This window comes from Tinamus guttatus, unplaced genomic scaffold (assembly GCF_059628265.1).
Source record: "Tinamus guttatus ecotype Peru unplaced genomic scaffold, ASM5962826v1 Tinamus_guttatus_pri_ptg000035l, whole genome shotgun sequence".
In the NCBI taxonomy this organism is placed as follows: Eukaryota; Metazoa; Chordata; class Aves; order Tinamiformes; family Tinamidae; genus Tinamus; species Tinamus guttatus.
The window spans coordinates 10,217,741-10,243,612 of NW_028288569.1; the positions used below are offsets into that span (position 1 = coordinate 10,217,741).

Genomic DNA, 25,872 nt, shown 5'->3' on the forward strand with positions numbered 1-25,872 from the left:
CGTACAACCAAACTCCAACCCCATTCAGGCAATCCAATGACTATGAGGATGCACTGAACAAAATACTTAGCCAATAATATGTGACTTGTTTGCGAAGAGTTTTCTTAATTGGTCCTAATGCTGAGACTTGTTTAGGGAGATGATGCCAGAGCCTCATATTTCATAGGACGAATCAACATTTTTCATAATATGCAGCCATACCAATAACGCAACCAAGTGGCTAAATGCCCCATCAAAATCTGCCTTTTAATTTGTTTCCTAGACTACCTGTGGTATATTTCAGGCGTGGCAATTTGTGATCACCAAATCTGTCACGGAGAGAGATGGTACCTTATCTCCAAATCAATCAGAATAACTCTATTTCACAGACTGGAATTTTTTTGGGGGGGTCATTCTGCAATTTCCTATCTAGTGGAGATTCTTCACTTCCACAGACATCCTGCTTGCTTCTTCTTACAATCTATTTCTGACTATTTTAAACTGTGAAGAGTCAGTCTTCAGGAACCATCACGTAACTGTGGCAATACATCATTTACTTTTTGTAGAGCGAGATTACAATTTGCTACTTATAATCAATTTTAAGAGAGGATAATTAATATGGATTGGGTGCACGGTCCTACATTTTAATCTCCTCAGAGTCTTTGTGTCTCTTTCACAGTTTGCAGATATGATGGTAAGATCTGTGAACGAAATTCACAGGGTGTTCCTTCTCGTACCAATGATGAATTTGTCCCTACTTGGTGAAAGACATTGGTCAAAAGCAAACAAATGAAACAAAAACCCAAGCAAGGCCTCGCGTGCTCTGCTGTGCCAACATAAGTAGTGTAGTCAGTATAAACAGGCCAATATGCTGGACATGTGCATGTTATGCAGAATAATAGTGCGTTAGCTCTAATCATGCCAGATTAATGCATGAAAGACTGATTTTATTTACCTTGCTCCTTTCTGTCTTAGGCAAAGTATCTCTCAGAGTCTGTAACATGACCTCCGCTCTAGACTCTGTTAAGATTATGCTATAAAAGCACCCTATTTTTTGTCCATGCACATTTCAAATACAGAGGTTCTAGCATTCTAGCCTTAACTTGAAACCTTACTGGAAATTCTTGTCTCTTAAGAATCTCACAATATTTTAGGTTTTCTTTCTTTTGAAAGCAAATTTATTTGCTTTCTAAGCGATCACTCTGTTGCCTTTTTCCACTGTGGATTCCTTATTCTCCTGATTCTTCATCCTGAAGTCAGACACAGCAGTGCTCAGTGAATTAGATGTGTATGCTCCTACTCCTGGCTCAGTTTTTCATACTTGGCTCTTTTTAGACAACAATATGGGAGAGCCATTGCATATTAATCATAGTACGATATGAAGGCAATGATGGCTTACAAGGTGCAGACACACTGCACATGTTCCAAAGCCAGTCTGGAGGAAACATAGCACAACATCAACCTCTACTATGTTTGTGTATATGAGAGAGAATATGGGGAGGTAGGTAAGTGTCTGCATAAAAAACTAGATTAAAGTTTTTGAAAGGATAAAACACAGGCAGAGATTGGGAGGCTTTTAGTTTGTTGGATGCTTCTTGAAGCTTTAGACTCTTCTGCAGATTTTCTCATGAGCCACTCCAGGCAACAGAATTAATTCACTTGCATCTCTCAAAACTTCCAGTCTTTTCTTGAATCCTTTCCAGCGTCATTATGTCTGCCCTCTTTTCACAGGGCTGAGCAAAGCCATTTCACCAGCCACCCTGACAGCAGGAACTGCTGTCTCTTCTCCCAGGTCTTCCCAGTGACCTGCCCAGCACTGGAAAAGGCAATAGTTAGGCTTCCACTGAGGCTATGCATTTAAAAGTTGTTTTCGGGAAGGATTTTTGAGCCCTGTCCTCTCTTGGCTAAAGTGCTATTATTTTCCAGGACATTCTCGGAGCCAATTAGAGGCTAAATTAAATCATAAGTCATTTATCTAACCAGTTGTCTCCTTCCCATTAGAAGTTCATTATTTTTGGCATTCTCAGACCCACAAAATATTAATTCACATTGGAGACATCTATCAATTGCCTTGCTTGAATGTATGATTAACAGCTAGGAGTATTTTAGGCCAGGTCTTTCAATATCATTCTTAATCTGACTCCAAATTCCAAATGTAGTGCACAGCTGGGGAGAGAAGGGGAGAAGCACCTAATCTCAGTGAAATTATCTGTGTAAATGCCTTTTTAGCTTTATGAATGTGGGCTAAGGCAAATAATTTGACTGTATTTAATAGGGATATTTTTCTCAATGACACAACACTATCTACACATTATTTTATTTACTCATCCACATCCGAAAGATGGAGAATTACACAAACAGTAATCTTGGGATTCAGGATCCTTGATTATTGTAGTTATTTACTTTGTATCAGTTCTGAGAACTGAACTTTTTATAATGCATATGTATATGTGTGTCTGCCATACACATTTCTAGAGGAATTTAAGCGATACTTACCCATAAATTGAAGTTAAAAGTTTGTATTGACATATATATATAAGGATATGAAATGTATTTGATACAACAGGGAGGTATGCATGACTTACATTCCTGCCATATCTTAGACAATTTCTCCAGCTTCTATTCCAAGCATAATACTAATTTTAAGCTTTGATGTTAAAAAAAAAACACTGCTTGGTGAGATAATTATTCATTCTATCTTTTTCCAAACTAGAATTTCTTTCTGAAGTGCAGAAAAAGCTGAGGTCTAAGGCAAGCAAAATTTAGTTCTGATCCCAGGACAGTTTCTGTACTCACAGCTAGTGAAACACTTGACTTATCAAGAGACAGGAGATTACAATAATCAGGATCAGTGAAGTACGTAAAAACTTCTTGAAAAAAAAGGTTTATTTTTCCTATGGAAAATTCTCTTTCCTATGGTAAGATGTGGTATGTAGAAAATGTGACAATGTGTGTAACACCGAGCCTGAGATCTACTGCTTCAACTCTATCAGTAGCTTGCCAGCCATCACCACACGTGCCTAAACCTTCATAACTAAAACCTACAGCGAGGAGCCCTTCCTCAGTAGATACACTCTTTCTTTAATGACCTCGTTAGAGTTTGGTCGTGCTCTTACCTGTGTGTACGAACATGTGCTTCACGTAGTTCTGCTTGGCGGTGAATGTCTTGTTACACAGTGTGCACTCGTAAGGCTTTTTTTCACCCTGCCCACCTGCTGTGCTGTGGCCCGCAGACTGGGCCAGGGGCTGTGGGGCTGGCAGCTGGGCAGTAAAGGTGGACAGGCCAGGCTGGGACACCGTGACAAACTGCGTCTGTTGGCCAGCTAAGGGCTGGGGCAGGCTGAAGAGAAAAGGCTTGGGGCCACTGCCAGCAGTCTGTGTGGTGAAAAGAGCAGGCAGGTAGGTGTTGCCAGCTGTGCCAATGACCTGAGTGTTGCTGGTCAGAGTCAGTGGCATCCTCAGATTGCTGGTGAGGGTTTCTGTCTGCCGTAAGTAGATCTGTGTGGTTGGCAATGGCTGGGCAACAGTTGTATTGACAGAAGGCTGCAAAGCCCCCTTTTCAGTGCTGTTATTGACTGCAAGCACTTTGCTGTCCATCTCAATGTCGTTGCTTCTCTCCGGTGAGGAAGAGTTGGCATCTACGTGTGGCTGCTGCTGCGGCTGCTGCTGCGGTGGCTGAGTGCCATCAGCGGGGACGTCGGCTTGATCTGCTTGAGAAGGTTCTTGCTGCCCATCTCGGCCCAGGCCAGCCATAAACTGCTGCTCCATGGAATCGGGCTCAGTGCCAATGGAGGAACTGACTCCCGAGTCAAAACTCTCCCCTTTGGGCTCGCTCTCAGTGCCTTCTGCTTGGTCAGTGTCCTCAGTGCATTCCTCAGACTCATTGCGCTCAAGGATCTGCACCCTCTGTTGGCCATAGTAGTCATAGTCATCCTCCATCTCCTGCTTAATATGGATGTTGCCCACCAAAGTTTGAATTCGGACGGGGCGTGGTTGCTTGCGGCAGTGTGTGGTCTCTGGAGTGGTTGTAAGGTACCGCTCCATCTGTTGTGATCTCTCGTGAATACGGGTAATCCAGCTGGGATCTTCCATGTGGTGGTCCCTGGGGAGCCCCAGGGCTGTTTCGTGGTGGCTGACCACAGCCCCGCTGTAGAAGGAGCGCTCCCCGCTGCCATTTTGCATGGAACAGGCATAGAGGGCTGAGTAGATCCTGTCCACGCTGTGCTGTGAGTGGCTCTGCAGGTAGCCAGACTCTGTGTCAGTGCTCTGCCCCGAGGTGCCAGATTCAGGGGTTCCCCTGGGTGTCTCTTGGCCAGAATCCTGAATCACCGGGTAGACCTCTCCCACATTTTGTGAGACAATCCTTGTGCACTCATCAATCACAGTCTTGATCTGCAGGATGCTGGCAGCTGTGAGGATTTGGAGGGCCTCCGACTGCGAGACCCGCAGCACCCCGCTGTACATGAAGTCAATGAGCTTTTGCACAGATTGGACTGACACCACTGAGGGGATCTCGATGTCGCTGTAGCCCAGCAGCAGCTTGTCCTGGAAGAAGGGGCTGCCAGCCGCCAGCACGCAACGGTGGGCGCGCAGCATGCTCCCGTGGATGCGGACCGTCACGTCACAGAAGTGGCCACGGTTGCGCTGCTCGTTGAGGGTCTCGAGCACAGAATTGCTGAAGTTGTGGAGGTTGATGCTATGAATGCGCTCTGTCATCCCCTTGCAACTGATGTTACCTGGAACAGAGCGGGAGACAAAGCAGAACAACTGATTAGGTCTTGTCCTCTGCGGAGCCACAGTCAAGGCCCTGGCTAAGCTGACTGCCCAATGGATAAATGAAACAAAGAATATTGCAAAAATCACATAAAAAGGTACCACAAAGAAAACATCTCCTTTATTAGACACAGAAGAAATTTATGTCACTCACTAGTAGTTCATGTTAATTCATGTCAAAGGCAGGTACAGCTGCCCTAAATCTCAATCACAGTTCTGGGCCTAGGATTGCCTATCAGTTTATACAGCTTAGTGAGGCTAGAGACAGCCAATTGTAAACAACGAGCACGTGGATTAATCCCGTATTTTTGGCTGTCTGACTGTGGACCCAAAGCAGAAAAGATCAGATTCTTACTTTAATGACTCGTCACACCAAGTTGGTTGCACAAAGAGCATATATGAAAATCTAACCTCTATCTAGATCATGATTTTAAGAAAATTGAATCCCAGGTTTTATGGTTCAGCCACTTGTATCAAAAATCTTGCAGTGACTTTGTAAAATAAAATCTATTTCAAGATTTGAGCTTTTTGTCTGGAGCTGTGGTTTAGAACATTTGTTACCCAATAGTGAGAAACAGTCCTCTATAAGAAACCAAATCAAGAAGTTCATATGAGCTATCCCCTTCATTTTTTTCATATGCTGGGAAGCATATCCCAGCTTCTGACTGGCACCAGAACACCATCATATAAAAACAAATGTTCTCCTGCTGTTATTTACTTAACAGAAACTGGAAAATTACAGAAATGTTCATTAAGGAAAACTTTGCTTTGGTTTGGCTGAATAATATAAGTAAGGAACAGTTTAGAAAAGCATTTAACTGATTTGGGTATAGACCCAACAAGTCCTTCAAAATAACTTTTGCAAGTGCCTGAAAACCAACTTTTAAATTTGTCAATCCAGTGTTCCCTATGCTCATCTTGCTTACTTTGGTTTTAATATTTTTTGGTTTCTCTTCCTGTTCATCACCCATTATTCAGTTATTTAGATTTTGATGGTAGAAACTACATTTTCATCTTAAACTGTGAGAACCTCTTGACCTCTGAGAGCTAAATACATAAAAACATTATTAATAATTTCCATCTCTCAGCATTTATAGTACATGCACCACCTTGGTTCCCAAAGTGTACACATCAAAAAGCAATACAAAAGTCACCAGTGGTAGTACCAGTATTTTGCTGGAAACATTCCTAATAAAGCTGCAACTCCTCTTGCTGCAGTTACTTGCTAATGTCTAAGAATCTAAAAGTGAAACTTGGTAAACTGTGGAGTTCTCCCTCTCCTGCCCGTTCCTTCTCATTTATCCACTCCTGTCATCTTGAACACTCTCTATTCTGGGGCTTCAAAGAGAAACCACCGTGGACACAGGTGGTTACTTTAATTCTCTGAAGCAGCTGATGATGAAACAGAAGCGTAAAGGTTAGGAAGTGGAGATCCTGATGGGACCAAGCTGTCTGAAGAAGTCGGATGCTAACACATATAACGCAGCCAGTCTCAGAAAGGTACGAAGCTCCACGTGAAATCGGAGCCCTGGGGGACTCACTCAGAGTCCTCAGGTAGCAGCAACAAGGGGCAAGGCACTAACAGCTTCATGGAGGATGTGAATTACATCTGCCTTGCTCCTAAGCGTGGCCAGGACACCAGAACCTCTTTCTCTATGAGAGTGATTATAGGACTGGATAAAGGTTGTCCTAGAAACTGGCAGGCATATCCAAGGCCTCTCCTTCAGAGGTTTTACAGCTATTATCACCCAAAATAACGTACAGAAGAGAGTATCCCCTCCTCTTCCCCAGGTTTATTTTCTGGAGGCCTCTGGACTGTTGCAGACAATTCCCTTCACAACATGTCAGATGACAGAGAATTCAAAATCCATTTAAATAAAAGCTGAGAAGTTTTGCTTTGAAAGGAAAAGAACTTGGGAAAGTTTTATGCTGGTAAGGAAATAGAAGAGCAGAAGGTTAATGATGAACAGTTAATGCCTTTTTTAAAAGCTGCCATAGGCCATGGAAACTAGTTGTATAGCTCCCTATTTCTGTGCATTTCCCTTTGATTGACAGAATACCAACATGTTAGAGATCCTGCTGTCAGTAAGTGCTGATTACTACTTGGTTTGCTCCTCAGGATCGCTTTTCATGCCAACAGGTCTTTTTAAAAGTGCTCTTGGAAAAAGAAATGGCTTCTAACTTACATTCTGTTTTATAAATGTCCCAGAAGGATGCTGTGGGCAGGACTTTTAACTCCAGTAGGTGCAGACTACAACTGCATTCTCATTCCTGTAGAGAAAATTAATTGCCTGCGTGCAACTCTGAAAACTGCATCTTCAGGACCAAGTCCATCTCAAAAAGAGCTGATATGCATAAAGAGGCCATCTGACACCCCTGGGAAAGTGTTTTCTACCATTTATTCGTAGATCATGAAATGCATTATATACAGAAAAGAGGCAGGAAAAGGTTCCTCCATAAGTTTCAGCAGCCTTTCTCAGGCCCTGTCTGTGGCAAAGAGACTTACAAAGTCCCGGTGCATTTAGCCACCAGCTTACTCGGCGTAAACAGCCGGCCAGGGTCAAGCAAGGCTAATGAAAAAATTTTTGTGTGCATTCATGAGACAGTGATATAGATAGTTCTCCTACAGGCACTGATCTAGGATGCTAAACTCCTTGATGTGTAGAAATTGCCCTGCAAGTCACTAGAGTCAATTCATGTAAGGCAGAGAGTAAATTTTGATTGCTTTTGGTAAAATAAAGCTTTCTACTCAAAAAATAGTCTTCTGATTTCTTTAATTCTTCAAGTGAAATAGGAACATCTACTACTTCTTGAACTAAAAAATGTCAGAACTTCACTTCTTAGGGACAAAACAAGATGGGTGGGTGTAAGAGGCATATAGCTAATGATAAAAAAAAAAAGGCAGCTAATGCAGATTTTGAGGATATTTTCTCTAGGCCACCTTCCTAAGGAGTCTCCTAAAATACAGGAATAAGAGTAGTAATTTTCTTTAACAAATTCCAGAGATTGGTCTGGAGCCAAATCAGCTATTCCACGCCAGTCTCTCTGCAGAAAACCATGCCCAAGTCCAAGTTTTGTAGTTGTCTCTTTCTTGTATATTCTTCTAACCCAAAAGTGCCAAGGCAGTGCAGTCCATAGAAGGAGATCTTATCAACACAGGCTTGTTTCTAAAGTAAATGTCACATTCTGATGAAGAACAACAGAGACTTGGACAAGCCAGGGAGTGTAACACCTCCTCACAAGACCCAGTTGCCTACACACACACACACTCACTCACCTACTTGGCACTGGCTCAAGAAAAATCCTGCTGTCTTGGGCTCTTCTCAAGCCTGCCCTTCTATTAAACTCAAGACAGTGGGAACCTTTCCATGGAATTCAAGCAGTCTTTGTTCAGTGTGTCCCCTTCCCTGGTATTTTTTTTTTAAGTCCAGTAAACATGATGTAGAGATCCCCATGGGTTCATTCTGAGAAACTCCTGTAAAATGGTTTTGTCCCCTTTCTATGAAGAAAGTTCTGATTGGAAGGGTATTCACAAACCATATAGGAAAGAATGAGTGTGAAACTGCAAAAGCCATTCTTACCCAGATGGGCAATGAATAGGCGTTGGGCCTGTTCAAAAAAAAAAAAAAAAAGGGCAGAAGAAAGAAAAGAAAAAAACTCTTAGACAACTACATAGATTATGCACATTTGCAGTCCTCCTGGGATGCAATTTGAAGCTGGCATGGCATAAAGGTGAAGCATATTACTGTGAAAGTTTGAAAAAAGCTCCGTTTCCCCATATGCAAATGTCCTGATTAAACTGTCAGGCTATTCACAAAAACATGCATGGAATTCATCCTAGGCTAGTATGAAGGAGGACAACATGGATGGGAAAGGGAAAAAACTTTTGTTGTGTAATACATGACTGAGTGCTTAGTTTAGCATTTTCTTGAATCCCATCCACTCACTCCCGCTGACTTTTATGCTATGGGTATTCAATAGAAGATGGATTTTACCATAAGAATGACAAGAACAGCCTCTCCATGTACAGTACCAGGGGAAAAGACAATGGCAGAAGGGAACAGCAGGCAGTGGTCTCCTGGAACACACTATAGAAATTGTGGAAGTGCTGTACTGAGATACAGAAGTGTGGGACAGTGTTAAAGATGGCTTTCTATTTCCCCACACTAGCATACATAGCCCTGTACAAAACTGGAAAGATATGGCCTGCAAAGGCAATACTTTTTGTTTGCCAGAAACATAGAATATAATCCTAGCAATTATATGATGTAGTAGAGCTACAAAGATGCACAGAATATTGAAGACTGCAGACTACATGCACATACGGTTAGGTTCTGCATTAAAAAAAAAAAAAGGTTCTTTTTTGGTATAGCCACTAGATGTCCCTTTCTGCAAAGCAATGCTTGATGCTTGAATGCTTATAACTGAGAGGTATCACAAAATTTGATCTTCTCTAGTGTCCTTTAAAATTATGGCATTTCAAAGCTCATTGCTACTACTGCTAGGAACACAGTGACTAGGAAATCATGACAGCTACTGAACTTGAGCAGCTCAATGTGTAGCCTTCTCCCGAACCAAACTGCCTGGGGCATTGGAATCCAAGCTCTTTCTGAAACTACTCTGGAGTCTTTCACAGGAATATCTAATGCTCAACTTTGCCTTCATACTTGAGAAGTAAAAAAAAAAAAAAAAAAAACTTAAATCCTTGAGAGTTGGTGGTGTTGTGAAGGATGATATGGATTGTTTTCTGCATAAGCATTCAGAAAATTGTTTTGCAACCAACCTCACTGATATTTAGACATGCTAACTGGAACTCGTTTGACATTCCAGTTTAGTTAGTCTTCTTGACAAGCTTCTCAGGCTTCACACTGAGAAAAATACACATTCTGAGAGATAGCAGATAAGTTACCATCACTGTATCTCCTATCGAATTGTGTGATGCCTTTACAATTTTAGCACCGAAATAAGTGCCTCCCTATACCCTGTGCTAAGAGAAAGATCTGGGAATCAGAGCTGGTAGGCTCTCTTCCTACTTCCAAAGCTGTGTCTGCACCTCTGTAACCCAGCTCAAGGGCCTGAGAGTGTCACGGATTGAAGCATCCTGCTGCAGCAGCATCACTGGCTCTTTACCCTCCTGGTCTGATGTGCAGCAGTTTTGGAAATCTCTGATCTTTGGTCTCCAAATCATATGTTGGAGTTGCCTGGTTGTAGTAAACGGATACATCAGGTTCTTCAGCCAGTTGTCTATTCTTCTTTGTGGTAGGAACAATTTACTTAGACCACCTCTCCAGAAATTAGTTCAACGATTTCGTAAAAAACAGCAATGTGGGGGATTTCCTCTCCTTTTCCAGACTGTTCTCTCTCCTGACTCCAGAGCAAGAAAGTTTTCCTATCATTTAACTTCGAAATCAACAGACATAACTACTGACCATTTTCCTCTCATATATTGGAAGATGCCTCATTTTCTTTTTAGATTTTTAGAAAAAAAAAACTTTTTTTTCCAGTAACCCTTCTTGCATTTATGTTCTGAACCCCCTCTCATTCTCATCCTCTTCTAACTTCTCTCCAGTTTGTCCCTCTTTCATTTACACAGTACCCTGCAATAGGAAAAGTACTTTGGCTGAGTGAGCGGAATGAAACGATTGTAGGAGATGACTAATATATGATACTTTTAAAGTATCTGATAGAATAAATAAGCAACGAAGTCCTGTTTTCAAAATAAAATTCTACATATTTTCCTTAAAAAATACATTTCTCAGTCAAGAATACTTACTTTGAAATGAAAATCTCAACTTTGGGATAAATACGACAGTTCAGGGGAAATACATGATTTCCATCGCTACACATGTAGCTACTCTTGTAGGCTTCCAGTTTCACAGGAAGCTTTCTCATCTTCATATATCTGTGTTTCCTGCTCCAAACTTATCAGTATAATCATGGGCAATTTCTTCACTTCCAATGGTCTGATTGAATCCTCCTGATCCAGTTTAATTTACTGCTGTTTTCAAATTTGTGACTCAAACAATACTGGATTTAAAGAGCAATAATTTGTACCTATTTTTCCCATATACATAATGAGTCCTGCATTAAGTTCCTACGCTTGGGAGCAGGAACTCCCCCACTTTTAGTATATGCCAATGACGCTAGAAAGGCCAATCCCGCTCAGAGTGATCCTTCTGAATATTTGGCCTCATTTTAAAAAGGGTTCTTCAAGAGGAAAAGCTTATGTGGAGTTTGAGGAACACAGAACATTTGTATCCTCAGCAGGAGATCTGACCAGGAGCAGCCCTTGCTTTCTGTTGCTTTAAAGGTTTGCTGGAGTTTTCACCCAATCATCTGCTTGAACATCTTGAAAATCAGTATCTCCTTCTATAATATCTATCCAAAACAAACACCAGATGACACTGCACGAATTGCCCTAACCCTACCAGATTGTTGTTAGAATCAAAATATGTAGCAGTCTACATTTAACAGGAAGTACTGTATTTTTACCAGCACAACATCTATTAATGTGTCAGTAATATCCTCCATGGAAGAAAGAAGCACTACATGTTCAAAGCTGTCAAACTTCTCTAGATTTCATAGTCTAATAACTACATTTCTTTGAAAGACTGCAATGCGTGCACACACAAACACAACCTGTTCTCCAAGGAGCAAACATATCAAGCAAATGGCTAATAAGAGTTTGTTTAAACTTTGTTCAGAAGACAGGCTCTTTTGAAGACTAAGGAATGCTGAGCTAATTTCCTATGGACAATTTATTCAGTAAATTATCCTGCCCTTTTTTAGCATCTATCTAAAGACATCCATTTTACATACAAATGAAGACTGAACCATAGGTGTGCTGTACATAAAATTGCTCCTATATCCACTGCGCACAAATCTCCAAAGGATCAAATGTAACATTTCAAGCTACATGCTTATGGAGCAGTTGATGAATCACCTTCCTGTGCTTCACCTGGAAGACAGCAGCCTAGCAGCACTGTTCACTCTCAAATCTGCAGTGGCAACATGTGCTTCAGTTTGCTTCATATGTACAACACGGAGAGCCTCATTCACACAATTCTGCAGAAGAAAAGCCTGCTTAATCAGTCTTACCAAATTGCTCAGCACTCCTGTAAAAAAGCACTATAGAAATACCAAGAAAGAACTCCATAGGTGTCTCAGATTTTTTTATTCAGGCTCACAAAAAATAGTTTTCCCTCCTGCACTACTTCAGTGCCTTGATTCCCCTGTCTTTTTATGGTACTCCTTATCCTATTTATAACTGTGATATATCAGGTAACAACTAGCTCCAATTCATAGGACTTTGGTGACCAAGTAATATAACATGTTCAGCTATTTTTAAGTTAAAGAAGTACTCCATTTTCAGACAGGGAATTTACCTTCATGTTCTCCTTCCAGTTTGTATTCTTTCTATTTTAGGAACTTCAAAGACACTTCAGAAAAAGAGGGCACAGTCTCAAAAGCCACTTTTATTCCCAGGTGAATATTTGGGGTTCAGACTAATACACCTGCACTATAAATACAGGCACATATATACACGTAGCCTGTTCCTTTGAATTCTCAGCTCCTCTCTCAATCCTTGTATACAGACCCTCAGTTGCTATAGCCATGCCAATATATCCCCCCTGATAAGACAGACTATACTGATGGAGGAAGCTTTTTCTGCAGGGTGGGTTGGACTACATGATCTCTAGAGGTCCATTACAATCTCAGTCCTTCTGTGATTTTGTGTGATTCTGTGTACCTAAGCACTTCCAAGCAACGTCTACTAAACTAACAGAAGAATCACTAAGGCTGCTAGATTTTACTGAGCTTTATAAGGGTGTTAATTCCTGTGTCCTGGACAGCTGTAACCATAGAATCATAGAATCACAGAATGCTTAAGGTTGGAAGGGACCTCTAGAGGTCATCTAGTCCAACCCCCCTGCACACGCAGGGTCACCTAGAGCACGTGGCACAGGACTGCATCCAAGTGGGTTTTGAAGATCTCCAGAGAAGGAGACTCTACAACCTCTCTGGGCAGCCTGTTCCAGTGCTCTGTCAACCTCACTGTTAAGAAATTTTTCCTTAAGTTCCTGTGGAACTTTTGATGCTTCAGTTTCTGGCTGTTTCCTCTAGTTCTGTCGGTGGCCACCACTGAAAAGAGGCCAGCACCGTCCTCCTCACTGCCTCCCTTGAGGTACTTATAGACACTGATTAGATCCCCTCTCAGCCTTCTCTTCTCCAGGCTGAACAGGCCCAGCTCCCTCAGCCTCTCCTCGTAGGGCAGATGTTCCAGGCCCCTGGTCATCCTTGTGGCCCTGCGCTGGACTCTCTCCAGCAGCTCCACATCCCTCTTGTACTGTGGGGCCCAGAACTGGACACAATACTCCAGATGCGGCCTCACCAGGGCTGAGTAGAGGGGCAGGATCCCCTCCCTCGAGCTGCTGGAGACGCTCTTCTTAATGCACCCCAGGATCCCATTGGCCTTCTTGGCTATGAGGGCACACTGCTGCCTCATGGTCAACTTGTCGTCCACCATGACGCCCAGGTCTTTCTCTGCAGAGCTGCTCTCCAGAAGGTCGGTCCCCAGCCTGTACTGGGGTAACCAGTTCACATTAGCAAAAGATGGGATGACCAAACAGCATTACAAAACAGAGAGAGCAAACTGTAGAAGAGCCCTCTTGCAATGGGAACAGACAAAACCAAGTAGCCACATGATGGCACCATTTCTTCACAAGAGAAACCAGTTGCTGCTCATCCTTCCCTTCGTTAAGGCACAGTTTAATATTCCAAATGAAAAGTGTATCGACAGCGTTCACTTGTTTCCAGACAGTTCAGGCAAGATTATGCAAAGCCCCGGCAAGGCCAATTGTTTTAACTGGCTATAAGTTTAAGGAAGTTTGGCTCTTTGAAAATCTAGGTGCTTCTTTTACTGATTTTCATTCCCAGTGGCGGATGCAAACTTGCCACAGAAGAGGTAAGATGGGCCTATAATGCCCAGAAAATTAGTGTGTGAATACTTCCATTTAAAGAAAGATGAGAAGGGTATTTTTTGGGAGAAGAGAACAAATAAACTTTTAAGAAGATGTAGACTATCACTGTTTATTTGGCTGCTCCATGGACTTGATTAGAAGCGTACCGTCGTCATTAAGAGCACTTCTATCTGCTTTAAGGGGCTTTAATTAAAAACCAAGTAGTATAGGGGGGACTGAAGACCTGAAAGTAAAGTGAAACGGGATTCCTTTTTGGTCATCTCACTGGGGTAGGCTGTATAAATTTATGTCCCCTCTCATCCTTTAGGGAGAAGAAATGACTGGATTTGGGGGATAAATGATGAGTGCGGATGAGGAAAGAATTAGCAAGAAAAAACATTCAAATATATTTAAAAGTATCTCCAAAAGAGACATCTGCTTTTCCATGAACTCTTTCAGATTTGCCCTGTATTACTAGGTTTTTTTTTCCTCAGGCAGAAAGACAAAGAGGAAAGCTTATCAGTTTGAGTGTGGTTAAATACAGTAAGCCTGAAAGCCTGTGGGCTTTGGGTAAAAGGAAAATATAGATTAAAACCTCTTAAGATAATTACCTGTTTAGAAGGTTTCTATTCAAGCAAGAATCCTCTACAGGGAGTATTTGGAGCAGTCTGTTAGGAAAGGGGTGCAGTGAGAAACAGTTGGCTTTGGTGGGAGAGCTGCCATCTCCTGGAGAGCACTGTTCTACCCTACATGTTTCCTGAGAAACGCCTGTAAATGTGGCCAACTTCGTTACTTGCAGAACTAGAGATGGGTGGGAGAAACAACGAATAGACACAGAGTTGTAAATGCTAGTCTCCCGGACTGGGAAAAGGATTTTTTTTCTCTCTTTTAGCAGCTATGTCTCAACTCCAGTTACAGGGAAGCTATCACATGAAAATGCTAGATTTTATTTGGTTATTTTTTTCCATTTAACTTTTTTATCTATTAGTGAAAAGGGTAATTGTTAACTGGGTGCTTTGGTCAGTATTTCAACTTAGAAATATTGTGAGACAGATATTCATACTGTGTTAGACTGTGGCTTCTTTATCTTGAGTTTAGGGGGTGAGTGTTCAGGCCTGCTTACAAGTCAGATTTAAATAGCAGTGGGAAACAGAACATGCTCATGTCTTGAGTATTGAAGGCCACAGGAAAAATTTCCATCCTCACTTAGACCTCTGAAATCTCAGGGAACAAACACGGACTTCCAAAATCATCTGCTTAGTTTTTGAAGGAGGAGGAACGTGTGGCAGAATGCTAATAATAAATAACCGCAATAAAAAAGAGCACCAATCTGTATCATGAAATATATGTTGTCAGTTCTCACATGTATTTTTCCCCATGAAAAAGGCCTAGAAATTACATGTACATGCATGGACACAGATGCTAACAGGTGATACTAATGCAGTGCATAACAATTATTTCTCGGTTTTGCCTTCAGGCACATTCTGCCCTTTACTCAGCCAAAAACATTAGAGATAGCATCTGGGTGGTTTAGTTTTGAATACAGGGTGAGTTATACCCTGTTTTGAAATACCACGTAGGATCAAAGCATAAGGTATTGCCATTAAAGTTGATGCGGTTGCACACAAAGGCATGAAGCTGTGGGGAGAAGGCCCCTTGCTCTGTTTTTATTGCCTCTATCATACCCCCTTTCACACAAAAATTACTACTTTGTGATTTTTTTTCTCTGTGTAACATCAATAAATTACACGTTATCACTCCTATCATCTACTTATAAAGAGACTTTCAGGGTTTTTAATAGATGCACAATATTGCCACACTTACATTTTCACTGGTTAAGAACTCAAAAATAGCTGTTGTGAGATTACTCTTAATTTATACTACTTCTCTCTTGTGGGCTTTCAAGAAGAAGCGTTTCACCACATGTCACAGATTGATACAGAGTATATATTGTGCATCCCAGCCAAGCAGAGATGCTTTCAGTATTTAACACAAGAAAGCTTGGATGAGTAGGGGTTCTAGCACTTGTTTATCCATTTTTCCTAAGTGCTGTTAACTCCTCAAAGAGTTATTTGTACTCACAGATTAAACTAGAGATCTTGACTTCTCTTTGTCCTGCAGCTCCTGAGTGGTGGCTACATGATAAGACTAGGATCTCATGTTATTTTAGCCTTGTAAACGATTCTGTGGGACAGTGAAAACAAGCACAGGAACCTAAGTAAAACGCTGGTGCAATGGCATTTTCCCTTGCAATACTGATATTTGGAGTACTGTGGCAGCCAGAAGCACTGTGCCTGCAAGAACATGCAGCTGTTACAGACCCGGCTGTGAGGGCAAGTGTCCTGACTAAAATGAAGTGGTTTAGTGGCATGGTGGTGGCTTACAACTGATCTTCACTTATGGAGTAGATCAAGCATCACATTTCTTGTGGAAATACAGTGATCTTTCCTCTCACATCACATCGCATGTTCTATAAACATTATCAGGCTGTATAAATCACTATCTTGGTTTTATGTTCTTTCCCAGCACCACGTTAGGACTTCACTTCAAAATTGTTTTGAATGAAAGAGCTCTCTCTGTGCAGCCAAGAACAACAAAAGTATCGGTTTATTTTTCTCTCCTTCAAATACTGCCCCAGCCCTACCTAGTTCTAAAGTTGCTGAGTGGGATCACAGCACAAAGATTATATGGCTACTTCACCAAGGATAAGCGAGAAAAACGCAGAGAAAGAGACCACGGACGCTCAGATGAAAAGAGTAAAAAGCTCCAATGCCAGACAGATCAGCAATCAAAGAGAACGAACAGTGAGCAAGTCTACTTTAATATCAGTAACTTCAACAAACCAGGCCAGCAATGTGCTGGCCGGTGCTTCACAAAGTGTGGGAGGTGTCTCCTTATAGCGTGCAAAGAACTAAGCGAGAGATGCGAGCCCCAAGTTATGCAGGGCTTTAACAACACACAGCAGGATAACAAGAGATGTGGAGGCAGCTGCTTTTGTCCCCTTCAAGGAAGAGTCACCTCTCAAATGTTGAAAATCTTTTGTGGTTGATTCTGCTTCATGAGGTGTCCAGTGGCACATTTAGTTTAGTCTTTGCACCCAAGTAGGACTGAGGAGATGACAACAGCAGAAAAGCATAGTTAGGACATGAAATTACAATGACCACCATATGATAAAGTTTTGACACTCCTCAAGCAGATCATATGAAAAGGTAGATCTGGCACATGCAACTTTATGAGGATTATTAAAGGGAAAAAAAAAAAAAAAAGAGGAAGTTAGTCAGAAAGCGCCTGAAGGGAAAAGATAAGGAATTAAAATCCATAGGATCAGCAGGGAGGTGGCCTGAATAACACTTTATTAGAATCAGCATGCATATCCAAGGACAACAAAAACAATGGTTAAATAACAAGGTAAAAGAGTTCATTAAAGCTGAAAGTATCTTTCCAAACATGGAAATCATGCCCAAGTGACACTAATAGAACAGAGCATAAGCTGAAGCAGGCTAGATGTAAAACAAAGATTAGGCAGAGCAAAGAGGAAATTTAAAGAAAAAACAGCTAAAGGTATAAAGACAACCAGTGCAATAATATACTCTTTAAATACATCAGAAAGAGGAAGCTTACAGGGCAATGACTGGTACCTAAGAAGTGCCTCAGATTATATAGATGGATAGATTAAACAGACAAGTAGCAGACTGGGTGGGTTAGCCAGACTGCTGATGCATGAAAGCAGTAAAGTAATCAAAGAGCTTATAGAAACTGTACAGCAGAATTGGAATTTTTGCTTAAATTTTCAGATGGAGGATGATGGGAGAAGGTAAGCTACCTAAGAGGGAGAAGAAGAAAGCTCTATCCTGGAAAGTATTATTTAAACAAAACAAATAATAATAGGACATCCTTCTTGGTGGCTGTGGTATGATTTACAAACAGAAATACCACAACGGAATCAACATAATCACCTCAGAATTCTAATAATGGCTCAAATCTATGAAATTTTAGGGTAATAGACTTTTATCCTTCCTCCTGCCACCTAGAAGGAAGAGATGCACTGGGCACATGTCCTCAAGCTTTACCCTAAAATCATGAAAGCCAGCAACTTGAGTGACTGCTTTAAATTGAATCTGAAATCATGAATGCTCTCACCTAACTAAAAGAAAGAACAGTAATAAAAACTCCAACCACCCTAAGGACTGACAACCCAGCAGCAAGCCAATATTGTGGTCATCAAATAATGGAATCAACATTTAAGATAGTTAGACAAGATTTTCAAAAGTGTCTGTAACATAAGTGAACATAAACATAAGTGATTTATGCATCAGTGAAACTTAGCTCCAAAGTCACAGTCGCTTTCAAAAACAAACTCATTGCCTTCGTGACGGAAGTACCATCTGCTATTAGTCATTTCTCATGAGAAGAAAAGCCCGAGAGACCAACCTGACAAAACTCACTTAGTGTACTGATTAGGAATATACAGACCAGTTCTAATCAGTAACACAATACTCTGCATCACCAACCCTTTCGTGCATTGTGATGGCTTTTTCAACAGAGCAGAGCGAGCTCAGCTTATAGTTTTACAGATCTGTATTTGCACTTACTTCTTTATGCCACGCAGCTCTATACAAATCAAACATCATAAATCTGCTTCTATGAAACCACAAATCATTTTTGGCAGATATATCTTTGATAATCTTAGAAATACAAGCTAGCAGGTTATAGAAACCACATATGGTTGTTAAAAAGAGAAGTATCCACTGTAGAGAATTGTAAATATCTGGCAAGACAAACAGAAGCTCCATCTCCCGACACCAGTATTTGAGAGATATGGATGCCCTTGTTTTCAAATTAGCTTGCTACAGGCTCCATTAGTATATGGACTAAAATAGATATCCAACCATACATCATTTCTGAGGTCACCAAAACAACCTAAAAATATTCATTTGCTAACATTAGCATTAGCTAATACATACCACACATAGATTAGCAAAAATACAGATGAAATTACTATTAACACATAGATGAAATTACTATTAACACACTGCCTGACTCTGAAACCAAGGAAGCTAGTAGCATCAGTACTTCTCTGAGAAATAATCATAGCCACAAATTTCACTGGTGAAAAAGGAAGACCATAAGGTCATAGGTTTTCTTCCTACACAGAAAGAAAATAGGAAACACACACACAAAAAAAAGATGAGGTCAAACTGCCTCCAGATTCATCTAGCCTCTACACTAACTCTAGGCAAAGCAAACCTGTCAATTCATAAAAAGTGGATATAGGACTCCCCAGCTGCTCAAGAAAATGAAAAGCCAGAGTTTCCATCTTCACTCTTAATGCTCTGTGGAGTTTAGAAAATTGCAGGGTACACAATACCCTCTCTGCCTTTCCTCACCATACTAGAAAGCTATCGTGATAGGAAAATCAAACTTCATGAGGAAAAGAAAAAAAAGAAAAAGAAATAAAAAGACTGTCTCAAAATTCTCATCCTGTGAAAAATGTTGGATTTGGATCCAGTCAGCATATATATATCCAGTCACTTGAGCATATATGGACAAAAGGTTCAAATTTGGTGCATCAGCAGATGTGTTCATAAAGTGTTTCTGTTTAATACGTAAGAGCTCCCTGCTCCCCTTTAAAAAGTTCTCCTTCTTCTCAACTTCTTGCCAATAATTGTTTCATACTGTTTTTTTTTTCAATTGTCCATGCCTCACTTTCCTTTTTGTCTTTTACCCTCCCTCAAACCTCTTAAATATTCTGCATTATCTAAAAACCATAAAAATCATTTCAGTGTTTTTTCCCATCACTGTCCAATCTGCCTCTCTGTCCTATGGAAACTCTTTGTTAGGATGCTGCTCTCCCTTCTCTGGAACAAATTCTTTCACAGATGGACCATTCGATGTCTAAGAATAACTCTTTTAACTGTCAGTGGAGACAAAAGAATTCAGTTGCACTGTTCCCATGGGATTCTTTTGAGTTTGGATACATTTGTTTAAATGTATACATCACAGCTTAAATGAACTTTTTGTCTGATTGTATCTCTGAGAACTTGTGGAACTTTCTGCCAAAACGATCTTATCTCTTGGGCCTCCCAAAACATAAGCCTATATAGTCATGGATGCCTCTTGAAGAGCTTCTGCAGTAAGTGGACATACTATAAAGACAAAACCAACTTAGAGACAGCCAACTTCCGACACTACCAATATATATGTCATCTCTCTCTAAACAAGAAAATATATGGAAATTTCCAAACACCATCATCATAAACCTCACTTTTATTTCTTTGAAACCTTCTAGAATCTGTGCCTCCATAATTATCTTTGCAGTTTCCTTCCCTTTTGGTTAAGCAGCTACATCTCTTTGTGATAGCTGAGTAACCAGAGATACATAACTCACTCCAAATTAATATACTCCAAATTAATACAGCTCCAAATTAATTCAAAGTGGTGTTTGTTAACTGTCAAACCCTACATGAAAGGAGTTACTTTCAGGAAGCACCTCCTCCTCTAACCTACATCTCCAATTAAGTTGTGTGAACTAGAATTCCACAAAACTTAAAAGCATGGGAATGGGACACAATAGATCCTAGGTTCTGGATTCTGCTTCTTGGAGTCATGCACACTGGAAATACACCAATAAAGTTCAAATCCAAAAATTCAAGTTGTATAAGAGTCAGAAATAACACAATTTCATTGCATTGGGAATAAATGGCTGCAGAAACAGCATAGAAAATACACTACATTACAGAATTAAGTACTGAAAAGAGCAGTGTGTCACATACGAATTTACCCAGACTTTTTTTTTTTTTTTTTGCTAACTACTCATTTCCCTAAGATTAGCACTCAGACTACTGCCTAGGCTTTCTTTACCTCTGTCTTTTACAGTTGAGGAGCAGGTGCCCACCCTACACTAGTGTTTTTATTTCCTACACCTAGAAAAGGTATTTTTATCTGGATCATTCCAAAAGCACCTGATTTTTTTAATTAGATTGCTTATGAATATTTCTTGTAATAAATGTTGGTGTTATTTTCTGCCAAACACTAGTGTTCATGCATGCAAAATGGCCAGTGAAGATTTTGAAAGGATTTCGTTAGGTGGTCCATAAAATCCAAGTCTGTCTTCCAGATGCATAAACAAGAGATTGTGGAACCATCTGTACACCAGTACATTTTTCCAAGAATTTAAATACCTTACATGCTCACTTATGTTGGGTGTTTCTGATACTCTACATTGAATTATTCTGCTCAAACTTCTTGTGCAATACTAATTTTTATGTATCTTTAGATTATTTACCCATCCTCTAGAAAGCACTTAATCAGAGTGAAACACCTCCTTTTAAAAATTAGATATGATCTACACAGTTAGGGATGTAGAGGAAATATTGCGGTCTGGACAAAGCAGGAGAAGTGGTACTGCAGAGTCTGGAAGGCAGGTGGTTAGGAAGTGCTGCTAGTCCAAAGCAAAGCACCATCACAGCTCCAAAAGATGAGGGGAAAAAGATATGGCAATGCACCTCCGAGAGGAAGGGAGGTGAAGGGCAAAGGATTCTTGGGTGCAAGGAAAGAACCAGAACAAGTGGAAAGAGGGGCAAAAGCTACGGAGTAGCTGGTAATGGCAAGATAACCCACTTTAAAATGTTGGGAGTCACAAATATTCATCTCTCAAGTAACCTAATCTGTTCCAGCACTAGGGACTGAGGGAATTTAAAAAAAAAAATTAAAAAGTTACCAAATGACACAATAGGTAACCAGGGTAAATATGCAGATGTAAACTAATGATACCGTATTTTTATTTCATGTGAAAACCTGATATTACTATTTAGCACGTGTGTGCCAAAAACAATTACATGAATACTGCCTTAATCAAATAAAGGTTATAGCCTGCTAAAAATAATAGTTTTTCCATTGGTTACAAAGCATATAGGATCAAACCCATATGAAGCTTTATCATTTACCTAGTTTTTGTATCATTTCAACTGTATTTTGGGAATTATTTTTCACAACTGAAAAGTGCTCATTAGTCTTGAGCATATTATCAAATTTCTTTTCTAAAAAAAAGTAACTTCATTGTAAAAGGAGCATCTGATCTGGGTTTGCAATTTTTCCTTCACATTCATATTATGGGTTTAGTAGAAACAGAATTTGATTTGTGGACATTAAAATCTTTGGGGTCTAAAAAATTCTGCTTATTCACTGAACAGGTAGAACATGAAGAGCACCAAGCTGCCCCATAGCACTTTCTGTTAGTATTCATCACTCTCTGTTTTGGCCACTTTAAAAAGGAAAAGCAGGAGATCACTTTCTGAATTCCCTACAATCCTGCTGGCCTCTGTCCTAAGGTTGCTTTCATGGCTTTCCATTTGTCCTGTCAAAAAACATCAGTGTGAGGTTTCGAATCCCATCTGCTAATGAACTCTTTCATCTTTATGAATGGGATAAAGAGATTCTTTGTTTGAAAATAAGGATTATTTTTTCCTGTTGTTCAGTTCATTTTTGCATCTTTTCACAAGCCTCTTGTTTTCAGAAAACACTGCAAGACAAATCTGTACCCCAGTTTTAACAGTTTGACATCTCAGATTTGAAGGGAATTCTTGTATATACTAAACTGCATGGTGCCTGCTTCTCTCATTTCACATCTTTCTCTCTTCGCTCCCAATCACCAGGTGAGATTTAGCAAATTTCCCCCAATGTTTTTATCAGTTCTATAAAAATCAGGATCTCTAGAAGAAGCTCATAATGAATAAAGTCAGCAGCCAGTAGGAATGAATTGCAGCTAAAGTGATTTTGATAGTGATGATCCTTATAACCCGGCTGCTTCCAAGCTTGGCCCTGAGGCAGGATTTTTAAATTAAAAAAAAAGGATATACATAATTTTTAATCTGATTTTTTATTGTCATGCCCTGATTTTTTTATAGGCCTCTGTGAAGTCTAGCTGGTTTCTAAGCTCTTGAAGCCTGGCATCATTGTCATATTTTTCCCCTTCCCTTCTTGTAAGTTTTACAAAATCTTAAAAGCACCTCACAGCAGGTAAAGTTTGTATTCTAAAAGCAGTAAATGACAAGGCTGACATGACCCTCCGTGTCCTTGCCCAGGAGACTTCCAGGCAGGGAACACTGTGGAATGATAGTATTTTGAAGAGCTGACAGTGTAAATTCTGATTTTCCAAAATCAAGTTGTAATTATTCCCTTCCTTGTTTGCTTATTTATTTATTTATTCCCCTGTTGGGAGGTGGGGGTAGAGGCAAAATGGAAAATAATTTTTTAAAAGGCCAGTTGACCTGTGTTGAGTAATCTTACAGTGAATGCCCTGAACAAAAGGGCTGGTATGGCCACATGGGTCTCCTGAAATCTTCCAGACCTCTCACAGGTTAGATCTCATCTCCTCTCCATGAGCATTCCCCTGCCTTTCTTGGTGGAAATCCTTTCTAACCCTGGCTGTCATGGCTAGACATCTGCAATTAGAGATTGAAAATTCCAGTCAGTACATACTTTTGGGTAATGAGAAACATGACTGTCTCTATAGGAGTAGCTACAGTGCTTGTTGGAAAAAGCTAAAATATTTGAGGGCTCTTAGCTTATTCTTTAAGAAGCAGGAGCAGACAGCAACCTGACCCAGCAGCACACTTGCAGATTCCTCTGGCTGACTGCGTTATCGTGACCTCAGCAATTCCAGTACTAATTCCCACAGAAGGGAAAAGGTAAGTCTTTGGTAAGTCCAGAGGAAGCCTTGCTCGTGCCATTACGCAAAGAACACACAGCTGGCCTGCTATCAGGAGAGTGTTTTTAAGAAGCCCAAAGCAACCCAGCAGTGTGTTAGTGTACTCACAATCAGATGACCCTGTATGTGCGTGCAGGTTTGTTGGTGAATGTGGTGAGTGGACGAGGGCCGGGCTCAGAGACGGAGCAGCTTCAAGGTTCAGGCAGGGAAGGCCTGGCTTGGCGCTGCATGCACCCGTCTGAGTAATCTCATTCTCCTCAGACGCCTTCTGGTTTTCAGCTGTCTTGGGTTTCTTCCTGAAAACAAACAAAGAGACCTTTGAAGGGACTGACTGCGTATTTGGGAAAAGGCATTTTTAGAATCTGTTAAAGATAACTTTCTCTCCTCTCCTCCTCCTTTTCCCTTACAGGGAAGGAGGCGGAGAGGACTCTCCTCCATGCTTCTTGTTTGGAAACAAACTGCTTCTTGTTTTGACTCTCATGCAATGGCCCCGAGACTATATTACAACAAATAGGCCAAGCACGAAGATCCTCGTTCTGCCCCTACTGATGACACATAAAACGAAACTCGTCCCAGTGGTTTAGACAGTCGGAGCTCCGCTTGACAAATATTAACCAAGGCTGTAACGTTCTGAATAGAAAGAGTTATACAGAAATGTAACAGATTTGTCTCAAAAAAAAAACAATATGGAAGTTTCCAGTTCAATACAAATCACAGCAAAGACTTGCTTTGTAAAGGAAAGAATTTGAAGCAACTTAGAGATGCAGAGGTCACTGAAGTAAAGCATTAAGATTTGGAGCCTGAAACAACTGTTTATGAGCATTCTCACTCCTGAACCTCGCAGTAATTTGTAAACACAAAGAATTCAGCCTCCAAGGCGCATGAAGCAGACAGTGATTGCCAGCTCCGTGGGGAAACTGAGGCAAGCAGAGGGAAATGGCAGGTTTTCAGTCACACAGCAAAGCCCTGGAGGGAAAGGTGAGTGCCCACATCTCTTCATTGTTTCTCCTCTGATTTAAATGCCCCCCCAAGGCCCCTGTGCCGCTCTCAGATGCTATTGTCAGCCGCAGCCTCACGTCGTGGTCGCCACCGCTCAGCGAAGCGCCTGGCAGCTCCTCTCGCCCAGCGAGGCTTCTAGCAGCACATGCGGGAGCTGAGGAGGCTCAGGTGGCCCCAATAACACCCGGCTATCTCCTGCCAGCCCTGTCCATGAGCAGTGACGGGTCATTTGTGGGGAGCAGGGGATCTTTCTCAAGGTGGTTCCTCATGTGACTTGCGGAGGGTCCTGAGCAAGGCTGCTACAGCATCCCATGGTCCAGCAAAGCTCCTCTCCATGCATGTTAATTCGCCTATGGAAAGGGCAGAATTGGCCACCCCGGGAGCCGCTGCTACCATGCTGTGTCCCCAGATCCCACCTCCAGGCACAAGTTAAAGTGCAGCCACACACACCCACAAAGCATGACTTTTTTGAGGACCAGTCTGACCCCTGCTTTAATTCTTAAGCACCACCATCTTGAAGGGTGAAGCAAAGCTCCGAGGGGCAGGTGGAGGAGGGGACGAAGGCCTAGACCGTTACACCGTTACATAAAGGGGTTACATAAGGGCGGCCCGGCCGCCCCGGGCCCCGCCGCCATTTGCCGGCGGCCGCCGGCGGGGGGCAGTAGCCGCCCGAGGGGCCCGGCCCGGCGGCGGCGGCGGCGGCAGAGACCCGATGTAGGGTGTTCCCAGAGGGTAAAATGAAAGTTCCGGAGGAAAGAAATAGGAATCAAGAAAGTGCTTAAACAGGGGAGAGAGAATAGAAAGAGAGAGGGCGGAAAAAAAAAAAAAAAAAGCACAACTGCTCGTGCCAACAACCCACAATTCTTCAAAAGCTGACTGAAAAGGGGAAGTAGTGAAGGTGGGGGATTAAAAAAAAAAAAAAAAAAGATAAATATGAAAAAATCTGGACGTGAAGGCCGGGAACTGCTGGTGGCTGCGCCCCTGGTCTTGCTTGAGGCTGAGGGACTGCTGGACCCTGTGACCTTTGCAGTGCCCCAAAACATGTGAAAATACTTCTTGAATGACTTCCAGCTGCCCTATTTCCCCTCCAAACAGGGTGCCCTGGGGTGTCACAGGGGAGTTTCTAGGTGAATCGAAATGCATTTGGACTCATGTTGCCTAGCTCTAGAGTTCTGGCAGCTCTGGGGATTACTGGGGCTGATGGTCCCCAAAGCGGACCCATAACAGGACCCAGGGTGCTGCCTCCTGCATTTTCTGTGTAGATAATCAATATGCTCAAAATATAGAGCCAAAACCTGATCTCCTTTAAATCAGAAGGAGCATGGGATAACTCACTTGGCCTTACTTAAAGTTGCACAGATATGGCCAATGGCAAAACTGATCATTTAGTTTTAAATTGAAGAAAAATCAAACCACTTAAAAGTGTTTTTTTTTTTTTTCCTGAAAGTAAAT

The 25,872-nt window shown here is 41.4% G+C and overlaps 1 protein-coding gene across 2 annotated transcripts in view; it reads right to left on the bottom strand.

Annotated features, from left to right (window-relative positions):
* Nucleotides 1-25,872, bottom strand: part of ZBTB20 (zinc finger and BTB domain containing 20) — a 387,189-nt gene that overhangs the window by 1,338 nt on the left and 359,979 nt on the right. For both annotated transcript variants that reach the window (XM_088534147.1, XM_088534152.1), the window contains 2 exons: nucleotides 23,530-23,717; nucleotides 3,096-4,715 (listed from right to left, as the gene is read on the bottom strand). In XM_088534147.1, the coding sequence (XP_088390273.1) occupies nucleotides 3,096-4,695 (1,600 nt within the window). In that variant the 5' untranslated portion in view covers nucleotides 4,696-4,715; nucleotides 23,530-23,717. The remainder of the gene's footprint in view (nucleotides 1-3,095; nucleotides 4,716-23,529; nucleotides 23,718-25,872) is intronic.